Source organism: Orcinus orca, chromosome 3 (assembly GCF_937001465.1).
Source record: "Orcinus orca chromosome 3, mOrcOrc1.1, whole genome shotgun sequence".
NCBI classification, from domain to species: domain Eukaryota; kingdom Metazoa; phylum Chordata; class Mammalia; order Artiodactyla; family Delphinidae; genus Orcinus; species Orcinus orca.
The window spans coordinates 686,528-703,645 of NC_064561.1; the positions used below are offsets into that span (position 1 = coordinate 686,528).

At 66.8% G+C, this 17,118-nt stretch overlaps 2 protein-coding genes and 1 long non-coding RNA gene across 7 annotated transcripts; 1 reads left to right on the forward strand and 2 right to left on the reverse strand.

The window, feature by feature from the left end:
• Positions 1-333: 333 nt before the first annotated feature.
• On the reverse strand, positions 334-11,283 carry CBARP (CACN subunit beta associated regulatory protein). 5 transcript variants are annotated; one of them, XM_049708613.1, is made up of 10 exons: positions 11,046-11,283; positions 7,222-7,335; positions 7,004-7,143; positions 6,675-6,739; positions 6,187-6,331; positions 5,816-5,987; positions 5,465-5,602; positions 4,839-5,049; positions 3,359-3,551; positions 334-2,354 (listed from the first exon to the last, which is right to left on the reverse strand). In XM_049708613.1, exons 2-10 carry the CDS (start codon positions 7,312-7,314, stop codon positions 1,304-1,306), a joined length of 2,208 nt encoding a protein of 735 aa, XP_049564570.1. In that variant the 5' UTR covers positions 7,315-7,335; positions 11,046-11,283; the 3' UTR covers positions 334-1,303. The 5 variants fall into 5 exon arrangements, with proteins under 5 accessions (XP_049564570.1, XP_049564569.1, XP_049564571.1 ...); XM_049708612.1 differs by having other exon boundaries at positions 9,083-11,283; XM_049708614.1 differs by having other exon boundaries at positions 5,465-5,561; positions 5,816-5,911; positions 7,222-11,283.
• Positions 11,284-11,933: 650 nt separating this feature from the next.
• ATP5F1D (ATP synthase F1 subunit delta) lies at positions 11,934-13,997 on the forward strand. The gene is made up of 4 exons (XM_004285870.4): positions 11,934-12,074; positions 12,565-12,718; positions 13,211-13,299; positions 13,419-13,997. The coding sequence occupies exons 1-4, from the start codon at positions 11,934-11,936 to the stop codon at positions 13,539-13,541; spliced, it is 507 nt and encodes a 168-aa protein (XP_004285918.1). The 3' UTR covers positions 13,542-13,997.
• LOC125964114 (uncharacterized) lies at positions 13,755-16,928 on the reverse strand. Its single transcript, XR_007476802.1, has 2 exons — positions 16,405-16,928; positions 13,755-15,085 (listed from the first exon to the last, which is right to left on the reverse strand). It is a non-coding gene; the product is annotated as an uncharacterized LOC125964114 (long non-coding RNA).
• Positions 16,929-17,118: the final 190 nt, after the last annotated feature.

The window sequence follows — 17,118 nt, forward strand, 5'->3', positions numbered from 1 at the left end:
ACTGTGGGTGGCAGGACGTGCTGTCAGGTGGGGGGGTGTGAGTCTGAGCCTGAGCCTGGGGCCCTTTGTGGACCCCACAGTGGACGGGCTGGCCCGGGTCTGCAGGTCTTGCTGGTGGTGCCGGGTGGAAACGTGGGCCTCCCACGCGTGTCTGCCTCTGGCCATGCTGGATCTCTGTGCTCTCTGGTGACCCGGCTTCCCCAGAGCTCCACAGGCCCCTCTGCTCAGCCCAGGGGCCACAGCTCCACAGTGCAGTGGCCAGGGGTGCCTGATCCCCTTTCGCCCAAGGCCTCTGTACTCCTGGGTCCCCAGAGAAAACCCAGAGCAAGCAAGAGTATGCAGTAAATATAATCAATCAGAAAACAGAACACAAACTCCATCACTGGATGGTACACAGACAGCACGAAGCTTCGAGGGGCGGGGCAGGGCGACTCGGCCGCTGGCGAGGGCTGCCCCATCTTTTGGCAATAAATAAAGCTTGGGAAACTTGAAACTTTGACCGTTTGGGTTTTGTGTCTCAAACACTGGTGAGTCCTGGTTGCTCTTTGGACGGTGTGGTTACGGGAAGTGCGGCCCGCTCAACATGCGGAGGGCGGGTTCAGGGTGCAGACACCGGGAGGAAGGGGACCGGGGGGCGTGTACAGGGCTGGGGGCGGCGGCGGCGAGTACGGTTATTGCTCGGAGGGGGCGCGGACTGCCGCGAGCACTCGCCGCGGTGAGGTAAACGGCTTCGGGGGCTTGGAGGCCACGGCCTCGAGCTAACCTCACAGCCCGGGCCCGCGCGCCCTCTCTTCGCGGAGCCTCGGCGCCCCTTGGTCCCTGCGCGTGCGCCTTAGCGCGAACTCCGGCGCGTGCGAACCGGACGCGTGCGAACCGGACGCGTCGCTAGGCTCGATTGGTGGTGGGAGGGGCGCTCTGCGCATGCGTCTCGCGCAGTCGGCTCGCACTGCCCCTCCAGGATGCAAGCCCTACGCATGCGCTTCCCGTTGCGTCGTGCCGTGGACGCGGCGACCCCGGTCACTAGCCCGAGGCCGCTGTCTGGGGCCAAGGGAAGTTGAATGTGGTCCTCGGAACCCCTAAGTTGAGAATCCGCCACACTCCCTTTAGTCGACCCGATGAAGTGCCCGGAGGGGACTGTGTGCGTGCGCACTTTGGGCTGGCGCAGGGTGCCTGGGGCACTGCGTGCGTGCTCGAGGCCCGCGGTCCCAGCGCAGGCGCGCCGGGGCGTCGCACCTCAGGTGTGTCCAGCGCCGAGGCCCCGCCGGTGCCGACTAAGCTGACGAGGTGGGCGCGGGGCGCAGGCTTAGACCGGGCTGTGGTCGGGGGACGTGGGCGCGGCCACGGCCAGCGCAGGAGCCGCGGCGACAGGCTGGGCCAGGCGTGGCGGGAAGAGCCTGTCGTCGAGGCTGGCCGCCAGCTTATCCAGCAGCGCGCCCGGGGGCCCGGCGCACAAGCCGGAGCCAGGGCAGCCGCCGCCGGGCTCCTCCTCGATGACGGGGATGGGAGGCGCGGCCGGGTCGTCGCCCACACGGACGTCGGGTGGGCAGTCGACGCTGTCTCCGCGGCGCAGGGGTGCGCGTGCGGGGCGGGGGGCGCCGGGCTGGGCTGCGGGTGGGGCGGAGGGTGCGGCACGCGCGCCTGGGTCGCTGTGCTGCCGGCCGCGCTGCTGCCACTGCTTGCGCGTGTGGGGGTGCGGGTGTGCGCGCGCGCGGTGGCGCGCTGCGGCGGGAGGGGCGTCGTCGAAGTGCGGGTCGTGGCGCAGGAACTCGTGGAACAGCGCGTCTGTCTTCTCATCGATGCTGTAGTCGCGGCGCGGGGTGCGGCGAGGCCAGGCGCGCGGGCTGCCAGGCCGGGCGGGCGCCTCGGGCGTGGGACCCTCGAAGCTGCAGCCCACGGTGGCTTCGCGGCCCGAGCTCGTGAAGGAGGAGCGCTTCTCGGGCGCGCTGGGGGGCCCGTCGTCGCCCGCGCCGCGGCCCTCGATGCTGGCGTAGCCGCTGTCCATCTGCAGCAGCTTGCGCGGCCCGCCCGCCTCGCCGTCCGCCGTCCGTGGTGTGGGCGGCGGCGAGGGTGGCGGGAAGGCGGGTGCGGCGCCCCCGGAGCCCGAGCTGTCGCCGCTGCGTACCGAGTCGCGGTCGTTGCCGCTGCTGCTGTGGTCTGAGGCGGTGGCCGCGTGCAGCTCGAGCGAGGCGCGCAGGCTCCAGATGTCGCGATAGATGGTCTGGGCCTGCTCTGGCTCCGCGTCTCGCTCACCATCTGAGTCTTGCTGCTGCTCAGGCCCCGCGCTGACGCCGCACTCCGGGGGGAACTCGGGGCTCGCTCCTCCTGCGGCGCCCACCTCCTCGGCTGCCTCTAGCCTGCAAACCAGGCCACAGCCGTCAGGAGGCAGCCCAGGCCCCCCGCACCCCCTCCCCGGCCACCCTGCCTCTGGGTCCGGGAGGGTGGGCACGGGTGGGAACCCTCTAGGGTTGGCCAGGCCCTGTGGAAGATGATGTATTTGCATGCTGCCTGTTCACTCTGCACTGGATGCTTTTCGAGTAAACCCGGAGCCGTCCTGGCGCCTGCCGTTCAACCAGGGCCTCTTACAAAATGTGACCAGAGCATCTGCTGCCACTGCAGGAGGTTGGCCCCTCGCCCAGAAAGAGTGAAGGCTGTTCTCGGGAGATGGCCTTCTTTGACTAAGAGCTTCGTGTACCAAGGGGTGGCTGGGGATGGACTGGACCAAGCAGGGTCCAGCTCAGCCCCTACGCCTGGGTGACTCTGAGTGTGTCGCCTCAGCCCCCCGCCATAGACTGACAAGTAGCCAGGAGGAAGATACACACGAAGGAAGTGTTAACTACCCAGACCAGGAAATGCCCAAGAGTCGGGAGCCCTGCTCCCGGGATCCAGTTCCCCATCCCACTGACGTGGGCCCAGAGCTTCAGCAGAGTTGTCCTTGGGCTGGGGGAGGGGGTACCGCTGGCAGAAGTGGTCACAGCAGTTTCTGAGTAGCGGCCTCCAGCCCTCAGGAGCATGGACAGGCAAGAGGGACCTTGGGGCCACAGCGGAGCCCTTCAGGCTCCACCAGGAAGCAGCGATACCCACGCGGACACATACCCACAGCGGCCCTACTTGAGCAGGCATTCTGTCTTGGAGGCCCCGCCCGCCCCTCTACCCTTACCCAGTCTCCCCCTGCTTCCCTCCTCTGGTCCGTGCTGGAGAGGTGGCCCCAGCGAGGCAGCCTCCGGGAAGGACGGTGGAGCCAGAGGAACACGAACACGACCACCTGTCCGAAGGGCGGGGAGAGCGCTCCCTGGGCCACCTATGGGGGACGGGGTGGGGCAGGGGCCCACCCCTAGCACCTCTATCTACTGAAAAATACCTGCCGAGAGTGGGGGGCGGGCTGGCGGGGCTGGCGGGGCTGGCCAGGAAGGGGCGGGGGCTCGGGAAGGCCACAGTGTCACCAGCGCTGGCGATGTACTGGATGAAGTCCACGTGGGGGGCATCCCCCTCCTCGTGCTCCATGCTCTCGCTGGCTGCCCGCTGCCGCTGGAAGTGGTGTCGCTTGGGGGAGCCTGTGCAGAGGAAGGTACAGCAGCCTGCCTGGGCCCCTCCCACCGCGGGCCCCACCCCCTGACCCCTGAGCCAACAGAGCCAGCCTGGACCAGGTGAGCATGTACCCAGCCGTGCAGGTGGGGAAACCAAGGTGCCGAGGGCAGAAAGACCAGGACCGAAAGCCCAGCAGCCAGGGCAGGCGGGACTGGAGGTGCCAAGGTGGCAGCATTGGTCCGAGTGGCCCTGGCAGGCAGGTGTGGCCAGAGCACAGCCTTGTCCTGGACACCAGGTAACAGACACAGCCCGGCTAGAGTGCCAAAGAAGGCCGAAGGTGGGGGAGAGTGAGGGACAGGTGAGGGGGGAGAGGTGACGCCCTCTCCTGCCAGCTCCAGCCCTGCCGGCCCAGGCCAGGACCCTCCCACAAGGGAGGCCTCAGTGGGAAAGCCTCAGGGGTGGGGATGACAGTCACCCAGCAAACAGGTTCTGGGTGCTTCTGTGCCTGCATTTGCCTATAATCAACCTCCCGAATCACAGGCTCTGTCTGGGCTCCCAATGGCACAGTGGGACGAGCCCTCCCCTCCCCTCCCCTCCCCGGCCAGGAGCACTTCAGCCAGAACTGACCCCTCCCCCCACCCCACAGCAGCTGGAGCCGGGCCCCAACAAGGGGACTGGCACTGTCACTGGCCACGCACCTTCCCTGGCCTCCAACACTGCTCATCCCCTCGCCCCGCCTTTCCTGGCAGTGGGACCCACCACCTCCGCCACAGGGCAGCAGGCACCCCAGCGCCTGGCCCCGCTGAGCTCCCATGAGCAGGGATGGTTGTAGCTGTTGGTGCCACCTCCCCCCCAAGACACACATGCATGGTCCTTGGGTTGAGGTTTGGAAGCCCTGTATCCAGGGCCCCGTACGAGGGGTCTGCAGGATCAAGGCCCACCACCTGTAGTTGTAAATAAAGTTTTATTGGCCAAAGCTGTACTCTTTTACACGCCATCTAGGGCTGCTTTCACGCCACCGCAGCAGAAACACTGACCGCAGAACCAGAAACACACCATGCAGTGCCTCGTAGGTGACGCTCGCTGATGCCCGCTCTAGCCTGACAACCCCTTGTTTTACCGGGGCTCAGCGTGCAGCCCTGGCTCTTCCTCCTGACCAGCTCTGACCTTGGGCGAGATGCCCGCTGGTAAGCGGGCGATGCCGGCCAGCATGGGGTGGGCACTGGGGACCCCTCCAGGGTGCAGAGCCGCCTGCTCCACATTCTCCTAGGGCCGCCCCTGGGCCTCGCTCCCCACCAGGGACCACAGCTCACCTCTCGTGTCCAGACTGGACGCCCGCTGACTGGGCTCCAGCTTCCATTTCTTGACTTTGAAGTAGGGGCTGGCCCCGTCCAGGCTGGCGTGGCGCCTCAGGCGGGTGAAGAACTGCAGGACGGGGCCTGCCCCAGAGGCTGGGCCTGCCTCCCCAGGCCCTGCTGCGGCCCCTGGCCCACCAGGCTTTGCACTCCTGGCCCCTGCATCCAACTGTGAGGGAAGAGGGATGCTCTCAGATCCCCCGGCCTCTCCCTGCTGCACTAGTGCCAGCCCAGCCCAGGCCACCCGGCACTCACACAGAAGGCAGAGGAAGAACAGGGGGCTGGGGGTGGGCTGGGGCCTCCTCCCCCCGAGACCCTGCCTGAGAGGCTCCCCAGGGCTCGGCCAGGCGCTGGCCACCTCTGTTCCCCCAGCCCTGGACACAAGGGGTCCCGTCCCCTGGCTGAGATGGGTCCCTGACCACACCCTCTGCAGCTGTTGGACTGCCCTGTGTGCAGGTGAGCCAGCCGTGCATGTGCCCTGTGTGCCACCTGCCCCTCTTCCCCCCAAGCTCGGGGACCAGGCAGGGGGCCACAGGCTGCCCCGTCCTGGAGTGGGATGGGGGATGCATGCGCGGGGGCCTCACCGAGGTGCCTTCCCCAGAGTCACTGGAAGCCGAGGGGCTGATCTCGAAGTCGGCAGGGCCCACGGCCGAGTTGTAGGGGTCACCTGGCAGGGCGGAGCTGGGGCCCACAGAGCGGCCGGTGAGGGCCTTCCCCGGGGGCTGTGGGACAGAGCCGGGGTGGGGAGGAAGCAGTGACAGGTCAAAGAGCACGGGTGGGGGGGATGCGTGCTGGACCCGCCACCCGCTGGACCCGGCCAGGCCCCACTCCCCACCCAGAGGTGAAGGGCGCAGCCAGAAGGTGGGAAAAGTGGTGCCTGCTGGGGGAGGGTGGGCCGCCCCTGAGCTCCGGGCCAGCTGCCACCCCCAACTCACCTGGAAGATGGCAAGGCTGGCCTTGGGGGCGGCCGTGGGGTGGGGTGTGGCAGTCGCACTGGCCTCGCCTGAGTCACACTCGTGGATGGTGACGATCTTGAGGGGCGGCAGGTGCAGGTGGGTGAGGCGGGCGTTCTTCAGGTGGTGGAAGTCCCCCTCGGTCAGGGTGTACCTGCGCCCAGCGCGCCTGCCCGTCACCTTGGGCGAGCTGGGTCCCTCTACCCACACCCCAGCGTCCTCCCCGGCCCCACCGTCACCCTGCCCGCCGAGAGTGGGGGACAGCCAGGCACCGGCGGGGGCCAGCTCTGCCCCGCAAGCCCAGCGCAGCAAGGTGACCTCCCAGGTGAGCCCCGGCACTGGGCCCTCCTTACCGGCGGCCCTTGTCCTGCGCCTTCCGGCTCTGCTCAAACAGGGCCGCCTCGTTGAAGGACACCCGGCGGCCGGTGGAGCTGGTGGACAGGAAGCGCTCGGTCTCGGCGTCCTGGCCCTCGGGCTCCTCCCCCCTGAACTCGGGGTCTGCGAGGAGAGCCAAGAGAGGGTGGGCCCCGGGTGGGCCGCGCCAGGCGCCGGCGGGCGGCTGGGCTGCGGGGCCGGGTCGGGAAGGGAGCGCCGAGGGCCCGACTGACCACCGGGGGCGGGGTGGGGGTGTGGAGGGCACTCGCTCATCCGCTCACACACTCACTCACGCAGCACGCGCCTGTGAGCACCTACGCGTGGGCTTAAGGAAACAGAGATGAGTCGGACTCGAGCTGCGCCCAGTCTGGTGGGGGAGACAGACAGACACAGATGGTCAGGCGGCCCGGGGGCGGGGGGGGGGGGCGGACAGACGGGCGGCGACAGGCCTGGCAGGGCTCCTCACCTTGGGCAGGGCGGGCGCCATTGTCCAGGTAGCTGGTGGTGGTCTTCTCTGCTTCCTCTGTGGCTCTGGGGAGGGGCAGCAGGAGAGCAAAGTGGGCCAGAGGACCCAGGGCGCTGCCCACGGGGTCCCCCGCAGGGCTCATGGCCACCGGGGCATCCTGAGCTCACGGAGCCCACTCCCTCGGACCCACCCCATTCTCCCAGGCTCCTGCGCAGACACGTGGGCACCGTCACTCAGAAGCAGGCCCAGCGCCCCTGCGGCGTGGGCTCTTAGGCTGACCTGTCCTAGCTCCCCTGCGGGGCAGGTCGTGGGGCTGGGGGCCCGCGCACCTGTGGACGCGCCTGTGGACTTCCCAGCAGCGCCTGCAGAGCAGCAGCGTGCCCGACAGCACCACGAGGGTGCCCCCAACGAAGAGCGCCATCACCACCACCAGCAGCATGTAGTTGTCCAGGACAGGGTCGGGCTCCCCCTGCGGGGCCAGCGTCAAGGGTCAGGGCCTGTGGGCGTGGACTCTGGCGGCCCCGCCCCCCACACCCCCCTCACTCACGGTGGGGCGGCCCGTGGCGTTGTCCCACGTCGTGGTCAGGGCGACCGTGGTGGAGGTGGTGGCGGCCGTGGCCATGGTGGCCGTGGGCTGCATTCTGAGGCTAGGAGGAGGGGCCTGGAGGGGCAGGGCCTGCTCAGCTCCAGCTCCTCTGTCCCTCCTCCCGCTTTCCCGGGAGCTCGAGCAGGGGACCACACAGGGCGGTGACTCACGAAGAGGTGGGGAGGAGCCCCGAGGCAGCCCCCACCCGGGTCAGATCAGACATCCATGTCCCCATCTTTGAAAAGGGGGAGGCGCGTGCGTATCAACAGCTTCCCCAGCCGGTGGGGCCGGCCCGGCAAGGTGGCATGGGGCCGGAGCCCTGCCCAGGAAAGGAGAAGTGCCTCTGCGAGGAATAGGCAAATTGAGGCTGTCAACTCACTCCCGCCAGACCCCAGGGGCCCTGCCTGCACCATCAGGGAGCGGGAGGGGCCGCCTCGGCCCCAGGAGACTGGTTCCAGAATAGCGGGGACTCGGGCCATCCCTGGGGCTGGCCAGCCCGGGGAGGGGGTGGAGGGGCTGAGCGCCGGGACTCCAGGTTACGACTCCTGGATGTACAGGTTCCCCCTCCGCCCAGTACCGGTGGGAGTGAAAAGGCCAAAGGAGGCGCATCTGTTCCCAACCCTCAAGAATCTGGTTCCCATGGCGACTGAGCTAGCAGGCCAAGCTGGGGGGGGGGGCGGGTTGCCAGGGAGCACTGGGGAGGGGAGGGGGCGCGGGGGAGGGAGGCCTCCTGCAGGGGCGGCTGGAGCCAGCCCCGGGCGGCAAGATGGCTGCTGCCGCCGCCGCCCGCCGGTGCCCGGTCGGCTGCGCGCCCCCGCCGCACCCGTCCCCGCCCGAGCCGGCCGGGCTCCACGTCTGCCTGGAGCCGGGAGCACTGAGGCAGAGAGGGTCTCAGTTCTCGGGAGAGGGACTGCCTGGACCTTGCACCTGACCGCCCTCCCCAACACGCGGCTCTTCCCGGCGGGAAGGACCGGTGGCCGCATTCTGGAATCTCAGGAAACCGAGTCCGGGGCCGGGACGACCAGCAGCCCTGAGTGGGCACGGCGCGCGGCCCGTCCCCACACGAAAGGGAAAGCCTGTGTACAGGTTCCAGCGCCCCCAACCCTTTGGGACTTTCACCCTACTCGACAGCGGGGGAAACTGAGGCCCATAGCAGGGGAGGGTCCGGGAAAAGCCAGGTGTCCTCGGCACTTCGGGTCAGAGGCTGGCCGCGGCTCCCCTGCATTCTCGGGGGAGGGGGCGCCTCTATGTAGGTCGGGAAATGAGTTCAGGTTATGGGGGAGGGGGCAGAGGCACAGGGACGATGACAGGAGACCAGGAAAGACAGTAGGAGGCCGAAGGGGAAGGGAGGTGGACTCCTAGGGAGCAGGTGGGGACGGGAGACCAGGGCGGAGGTTGCCCACGGGCCACCCTAAAGTCCTGCCGGGCCTCGGCTCCCGATCGGGCTCGCCACCGCGCCCACCCCCGCGTCCCCAACCGGCCCGGGGGACCGGGATGGCGAGTGATGAGATGCAGACAGCCGACCTCGGGCACATCTCAACCCCGGGCTAAGCCCGGGGGCGGAAACGCCACGGCCCTCGCCGCATTTCTCAGGGGGAAACTGAGGCTGAGGGAGGGCGTGGGCGAGGGTCCCTCTCCGGGCCGCCGAAGACGGGTGCAGAGCCTGGCAGGTTGGCCCCCACGCCGGCCCTGGCCCCTCCGCTCCCTGCCTCCGGCCTCGCCGCCTCGCGGGAGAGGGCCGGTGGTCTCTAGCCAGGGCGGGCCGTGCGGCCTCGTCCTGTCCCCCGCCCGCCCCGGTGCAGCCCCAGGCCCGCGCGCCTACCTCAGCGCCGGGGCGCGCGGCCCATGGGCGGCGGGCGGGCTGCTGCACGGCGCTCCCGGCGGGCTCCGGCGCCCGGTAGCCGCGGAGCAGGCGGAGAATTTATGAATGGAGAGCTCGGCGCGCGGGGGAGACAGGCGCGAGAGGAGGGGTCACACACGTGACCGCGCTGGCGGCCAGCCCGCTCCGACCCGCTCGGTGCCGCCCGGTGCTGCCGGGTCCCCGGCCGGCCGCCCCCACCTCGCTCGCCGCCGCTTCTCGCTTGCTCCGCGCCGGCCACCGCCTCCCCGTCCCTTCCGGCGGGGGCGGGGGGCGGAGCCTGTGCTCCTGGGCGCCCCCTCCCCACGCGAAGCCGCCCTCTCCCGAGGCAGCTGAATCTCCGCCCCCGGCCCCTGAGGCACGATTCCTCGACCTTCACTGGATCCCCGGGGACGGGGGACCAAAGGGGTGTTGGTCCCAGGGCGCACGACTCCCCGCGGCCTGGAGTCCGGGGGTGCCCAGACTCCCTAACCATCGCTTCCCCGGTTTGGGAGTCTCCGGGGTGCACAGCCTAGGGGCTCCAGGGCACATGTCCCACTTTTCTTCCCCTACATGGGCAGCACTGTCAGGGTTGTCTTGTTGTTAGGATGAGCAGCAAAGATAATGGAACACAACGCATTCTGAGTGCCACCAGGGCTTGCCTGGGGTGGGGTGACAACAGGACTACCCCTGCAGAAACCCCATGCCTGGTCAACCCCAAACTGCTCTTTCTCAGACAGTTGTGCCTCATCTTTCTAGATGCTCAGGCCACCAATCTGCCACCAGCCAGGTCGGGGTCCCATCCCAGCCTGCCAGGCCTTGTGTTCAGCACAGCACAATGGCACCCCTTTCTCCTCCAGTGAAAGAGGAAGGCCCAGTCCAACCCCAGGGCCTTTGCACGTGCAGGTGCCAGGCCCAGAGAGCTTGTCCCCTCCGGAGCTTCCTTCACCTCTTTCCCAACGACGAAGTCTTCATCTCCTCTTGACTCCCTTTGCTAACAAAGCAACTCCCACCCCACATTCCGGAGCTCTGCTGCGCTTTGCTTCTCTCCGAGGCCCTGCACGTCGTTGCCTGTTACTTGTTCCTCTGCCTTGTGTCCCTCCTCACCCCTGCCCCCACTGCGGTGACCTCCAAAAGCAGTTCATTTACAGCTGGGTCCGAGAGCAGAGCATAGCACAGGGGCAGCACCCTGGAGAGAAGGTGTCCAGTGGATGAAAGGGTGACACAGCCCAAGGAGGGCAAGGGGCAGTCAAGTGGACAATTACCCGGGAAGGCTGGCTCCAGGCGTGTGGGAACTGCATGGGCAAAGTCCCTGAGGTCCCCAAGTGTGTGGGCTGAATGTGAATGTGTTGGAGGACCAGGGGGAGGCAGCTTGTGTCCCCAGCAGGGGAATGATGTGGTCCCTCTGGCTGTTTGTGGAGAAGGTGCCCTGGTGAAGCTAGGGGAGGAGCCTGTGGCCATCCAAGTCAGTAAAGGTAGCTACAGGGGCCGAGCTGGGTGGCTTGTCGATGGATACACCAGAGAATTCCAGGATAAACCCGGGTTGGGGACCTGAGTAACAGGTGATGCGCCGACCCCTTGGCTACCCTGGAGTGGGGATTAGAGACAAGTCCAATAGATGGGTCTGAGAAGCATATGAAAATAGGCCTCTTTTCCAGTAGGATCCAGGGTTCCGGGACGAGCAAGCCGTGCACAGGACGCACCCCTAAGAAATGGGAGCAGAGCTTCCCTCTGCACACACCTGACTAGGGCCAGGATGCCCAGCGCATAAGGACTGATTCCACGAGTACCTCTCACAGCGCTGACCTAGAGAGGGTGCGGGGGCCTGGGCGCCAGGCCCCGGGCCTCCCTGGTGTGGGAGCCTCTTTCGGCCACAGCACCTGCCCAGCCACGAGCCCAGGTGTGACCCACCCCCACCCCCCGCGCCCTGCACCCGTCCGCTCCTCACCCAAGGCCCTTCCGGATGTGGACCTCAGCCCGGTCTAGCCGGACTCCACGTTTTCCCGGAGCCCAAGGTGGGGGCTGGGGCCCAACCCGGGGTGCCGACCTGCCCGCGCGCGGGGGCGGAGCGGTGACGTCAGCGCCGCGAGCGAGGCTGCGCGGGCCGAGGTGACGTCCGCGGAGCCCAGGGCCGCCCGCGCACGCGCCCTTGCGTCAGCAGCGCGCGGAGGCGGTGGCCGGGAGGGGCTGCGGGGGGCGCATCTCCGGGCGCGGCGCGCCCTCTGCCGGCGCCCTTAGGGGTGCAGCCAAGAGATTCCTACACCACTGGACGCTTACGGGAGCTGGACACTCCGCCTGGGATACCGTTCCCGGGACGCCTGCACCTCCTACAATCACTGCCTGCCCCATCCGGCCCCCATACTCTTTTTCATTTTTAAGTATTTGTCACCTCCTAACATACTGTACAATTTATTACGTTGTCTGTTAAACGCCCCCACCACCCCAAACTAGAGCAGGAATCTTAATATTTCCCTGATGTCTCCCCAGCGCCTGACATCCAATGAGCGCCCCCAAAATCTTGAATTAAGTGTCTCTTTCTCCGCGCGGGCTTCTGGTGCTCCCCGTGCAGAGCCGTGTAACCGACCCCCGCACCTGACCACCGGGCTGGGAGCTCTTGCCGGAAGGAAACTACAACCCCCAGCATGCCGCGCGTCCAGGCGGTTCGCCGTCTACAACATCGCGCACAGCGCGCCGGTAGTCGTAGTTCGCGCTTGCGCCCTCGTCGGGATTCTTCTCCCAGAAGTCCTCGAGCGTCGTCTTCCTCGACCTCCAGGCCGCTGGCGTCCAGCCGGAGTCCGCCCGACCCTGCTCTGCTGTCCGCCGTCCGCCCTCCATCATGCTGCCCGCTGCGCTCCTCCGCCGCCCAGGCCTGGGCCGCCTCGTGCGCCAGGCCCGCGCCTACGCCGAGGCCGCCGCCGCCCCGGCCCCCGCCGCGGGCCCGGGACAGATGTCTTTCACCTTCGCCTCACCCACGCAGGTTCGGACGTCCGCCGGGCTCGAGACCCCATTCTGGACCCCGCGCCCCTCCCCCGTGTGGCCCAGGATCCGAGCCCCCAACCCTCAGGTCGGCGACCCCCATTCCCGACCCGCGCCCCTCCCCCGTGTGGTCCGGGATCTGACCGCCCAACTTTCAGGTCGCTCCTCAGCCTCCCATTTCGATGTGCGCCTTTCCTCACGTGGTTCAGAACCTGAGTCCTTGGGCACCTTTCTTGTACGCTCCTCCCCAGGTGGCTCGCTGGTTCTGCCTTGACCGCGCCTCCTTACCCGAGGGCTAGGGTGCCTGGATTCCATTGTCAAGTAGACGAAGGCGCTGCAGTCCTGCACGAGGACCCCACCGAAGCATCGGCTGCCTCCGTGTCCCCCGTCAGCTTTCAGTCTTGCTTTGGCTGTTTAACTGCGGCGGAGACTGACTGCTGTTCCCCGAGGGACTAGCCTTAAGTGACCCTTTCTTTATGTATCTTGTCTAGGTGTTTTTCAACGGCGTCAACGTTCGACAGGTGGACGTGCCCACGCAGACCGGAGCGTTTGGCATCTTGGCAGCTCACGTACCCACACTGCAGGTCCTGCGACCAGGGCTGGTTGTGGTCCACGCTGAGGACGGCACCGTCTCCAAATACTTTGGTGAGTTGATTGGGAGGGCAGAGGGAAGGGGCTGGGTGGGAGATGCTTGTCTCAACGGGTTAGTTCTCGTTTCAGTTGGCAGTGTCAGGAAGGACACCAAGGATATAGAACTCCCCGGCACTGGGCTGGGTGTGGTTAGGGATGTAAGTGGTCAGCAGTGGGCCGGGCGGGGGCCCATCTGAGGAGAAAGGATCCTCAATTCGGAGGAGGTTTTCCACAGCGTGGCCCCAGCGGTACAACCCAGACTGGAAATCAGCTTCGGCTCACTCCTAACCCTGGCTCAACTCCTGGGCTGCTAGGCAAAAGGAGGGGGCTCTGTCCCCATGTCCAGTCTACAGTAGATTCACTTGGTGGGCTCTGTTCACTTGTGTGCTGGGGCCTTTGGATCGTGGAGCCACGCTGTGTGGTCACCCTCCTGGCCCTGCAGGGGCTCTGGGGCTGACTGTGTCCCCACACCCGTACATGGACCTCTCACTCCCCCTCCTCCTGCAGTGAGCAGTGGCTCGGTCACAGTGAACGCTGACTCTTCGGTGCAGTTATTGGCTGAGGAAGCTGTCACACTGGACATGTTGGATCTGGGGGTGAGTGTTCCAGGGGAAGCTGGTGCTCCGAGCTGCCACGAAATCCCCAACTGCAGGGAGGGAACAGGTACCGGGCTGGGCTCCTTGCTTCGCCCTCACCCGCCACCCACCCCCTGCAGGTGGCCAAGGCGAACCTGGAGAAGGCGCAGTCGGAGCTGTTGGGGGCCACGGACGAGGCCATGAGGGCCGAGATCCAAATCCGCATCGAGGCCAACGAGGCCTTGGTGAAGGCCCTGGAGTAGGTGGTGCATGCCCCATGTTGGCTCCGGCAGGGAGACTGGGCCAGAGCTGGGCAGGGGATGGCCTGGCGTGAGGACCCAGTTCCTGTGGGTGCAGGTTGTCTGGGAGGCTGGGGGAGTGATCCTGGGGGAGCCATCCTCTCTAGGAAGCCACCAGGGGGCAGCGCAGTGCCGGCGCCTGCCCAGAGCGCCTTTCAGGGCTCTGCCTCTCTGTGGTGAATAAACCAGGGAAACAAGCCAGCTCTGGTAGGCCTGGGGGCTGGCGTCAAGGTCGGGCACTTGCCCTACCCGTGGGGATTACTCTCACCCCGGAAGGCTCTTCCACTTCCTAAGATCTCCCCAACCTGACGTGCTGGCCACCACTCCTCTGCCGCATCTGCCGCAGAGACCTCTGCTCCCAGCCACCGGCAACGGACAGCCTGCTCCCTGCCCGAACCCTCATTAAACACCTGGAATCCAGTTTGCATACGCTGACTTTATCCTGCTTGGTGGTGGGCTTGGGACCCAGCGCGGCCTCTCCCCCAGTGTCCTGTGTCTGCGCAGCGAGGTGGGGCAGCCAGCCTCAGCCTTCCCAGCTCAGCAGGCTGTAGTCTGAACCGCTTGGGGTGTTGGCGGTGCGGGCTCAGCTCGCAAAACTAGACTGGGTTGTGGGAAGGCTGTTGGCTGTCACGCCGGGAGGGTGGGCACAGGCGAAGGTCACCAGCCAGGGCTGGGGATGGCAGGCAGCAGCGTGGCTGCCACTTCTGGGCTGGGCCTGGGCTGCTGGACAGACATGAGGCTCTGCCAGGTTCCAGACTGTGACGCCTGTCCCGTGGGCTCCCCGGCCCCGCCCCAGCTGCACTGGGAGGGGGTGGGTCCTGCCTGCTCCAACGGAGGCCCTGCCCTGTGCCTGCCTGGCCTGTGGGTGGCCCCAGCTGGCCAGGTGCCCGATCCCTGATGGTGTTGGCACCTCCGTGGCACCCGGGCCCCTGGACTGGCCCCAGATGGGTGGGGTGGCCAGGCGGGGGCGGTCCTGGCACCTTGAAGCTTCAGGGCTGTCCCATTTCTTTCAGCCAGTAACTCACTTTTGCAACCATGGGGGTGACCCAGGCACTGGCCACCTCCTTGTCCCCCTCCCCGGCCCTGGGTCAGAGCAGAGCTGGTGGGGCATTTCATGGGGGTGAGTGTGTGGGAAAGCTTGGGCCTCTCTGTGTGTCACCGGCAGCCAGAAGGTGACGGAGCGGCCACTCCCGGGCTTGTCATTGGCACGGGTGGGCTGTGTGGTCTTGTGTCACGATCTTATGCGAAGGACTGTCCTGTAGCTGCCTCAGAGGCTCGATGTCTGGGGAGTCTCCAGGCAAGCTTGCGGCTCTGGGCGGTGTCCGTCTGGGACTCGCTCCTTCTGTGCAGGTGAGGTCCAAGCAGCCGGCCCCCACTTCCTCAGGAAACCCCAGCTCAGCTAAAGCTGGGACAGCCGTGGGGTCACAGGTGCAGCCCCACTCCTCCCCTCCTTGTCTCCCGGCTTAGAGCCCAGGTCTTCGAGTTCCTGGACTGGCTTCTCATCTGTTCTATAAATAAGAGCAAGGACACAGTTGGGGGCTGGTGGGGGCTTGTGGGAGCAGACCCTGGACCAGTGGTCCCCACACCAGGGAACCTGCCTGCACCATCACCCCCTGAAGCCACAGCCCGGGGCTATGGGACACAGCCACACAGCTAGGACCCCCAGCATGGTGCAGGCCCCCTGGGGGATGTGCACGCCTCAGAGCCCGGCTTGGGGACACCTGCGCCCTGACAGCTTCAGGAACAGCCTGTGCTGGCCAGGCTGCGTCCTGGGGTGGGAGGCACCCAGGGTGGGATGGGTCACAGGGCCAGGAACCAGGGGTCACGACCCCTTCTGAGAGTGCAGGCCTTGGGCCTTGTGGGGGCAGGCGGTGCCCAAGGGTTCATCTCCTTCCCAGGAAGGGGTCCCCTCGTGCTTTGAGTGCACTCACGGCCTGGGACTGCCCCCCATAGTACAGGGATGCTATGAGTGGGAGAGAACAGGCCTTAGGCTGATCTGGCACGTTTATCAACTGGGACTTGCAAAGCCAGGCAGGGGCCACTGGTCTCCTGTGTGTGTGACCCTCAGGGGCCCCATGCCAGGAGACAGCCCACTTCCCTGCAGGCAGACGAACCAGCCCCAGTGAGATCACAGACCCGTTGGAGGTCTCAGCCGCACCCCACCCAGCGCCACCTGCCCACCTGAGGGTCCCACCTGGCCTGTCCCTCCGTGAGCCCTCCAGCGTTCAGATGCTCCGGCTTCAGAGCGCACGGTCCCCTGTGCTGCCTTCCTGCTCTCTCTGCAGGCAGAGCAGGCCGGGCCCGCAGACCCTCAGCCCGGCCCCATCACCAGGTCTCGGGGCACTCGTGAGAGCCTCCGGTGCTTTGCGCTCACTTGCTTCTCATCTGAGCACTGTTCTGTTTATCTGGCAAACTCCTATCCGTGCCTCAACCCCAGCCTCCTGATCCCTCCCTCAAGCCCAGCCCTGACCCTATGGGGCTGGGAGTGTCTGGGTGTGCCTGTGAGAGGGTGGGGGGCCAGAGGCTGCAGGAGCCCTTGGGTGGGAGCAGGAGGCAGACCTGGAAAGGAGCACAGCCCTGGGAGGGGCCCCCAGGGCAAGGCTGGGGGCGGAGGTGGTCGGGTCAGATAAAGGGAGACACCAGATAAGTGGACAAGTGGCCTGGGGTCCCCCTCCTCTGGACAGAGAGGGAGGGACGACTGAGAGGGTCCTACCCTCAGCCAGGGTCATCCTTAGAAAACCCCTTACACAGGGCGACCTGTAGGGACACACCTGAGGACATGCCAGGCTTCTGCCTGTTAATGGCTGTGTGGCCTCAGTTTACTCACCTGTAAAATGGGTAGGGTGATTACGCCCACCACAAAGGCAGGATACCAGCAGGTGAGCATGCCTGATGGGATGATGGCAATATTGCCAGGCCTAGGTGAGGGCCCCACATCCCCAGGCTCCAGAGTGAGGTCTGCTGTGTTCTCTCACTTCATTCTACTGCCACCCTGCAGAAACTGAGGCTCACAAAGGTCAGTGCCCTACGGGGTCACAAAGCCCAGCGGGCGGTGACTGGATGCACAAGGCAGGCCTGGCGCTGGTGAATCGCTCCATAAATGCCCTCTGAGGTCACCGTTAAGGGATGTAGTTGGCTGGGCCGCCAGGGCAGCTGGCTGGGGCCCCCCCACTGCAGGCAGGTGACCCCAGCCTGTTTTCCTGGACCGAGGCCGCTGACTCAGGCCCCCCTTACCGCCGAGCGGGCGCCCCCAGGCGGAAGCACTCGGCCAGAAAGGGGGCGGGGCAGAGAATCCAGCTGTGCACCCCGAAACCCCGTAGCACGGGCCGGAGTGCGGGTGCGCCCGAGTCGTCAACGCGGCCGACCGTGACCCCAGGTTCGTAGCATTCAAGGAGCGCCACCCCCTCCCCGTTTAAAATGCGAGATTTAGGGGGCGGGTGGCCCAGGCCCGACGGCGCCCCAGGGCCCTGGCCGGCAGGCAGGGGCGGGGGCCGGCCTGCGTCACCGCCTGCCCGGCCCCCCGCCCCCTGGCCGCCCAAAC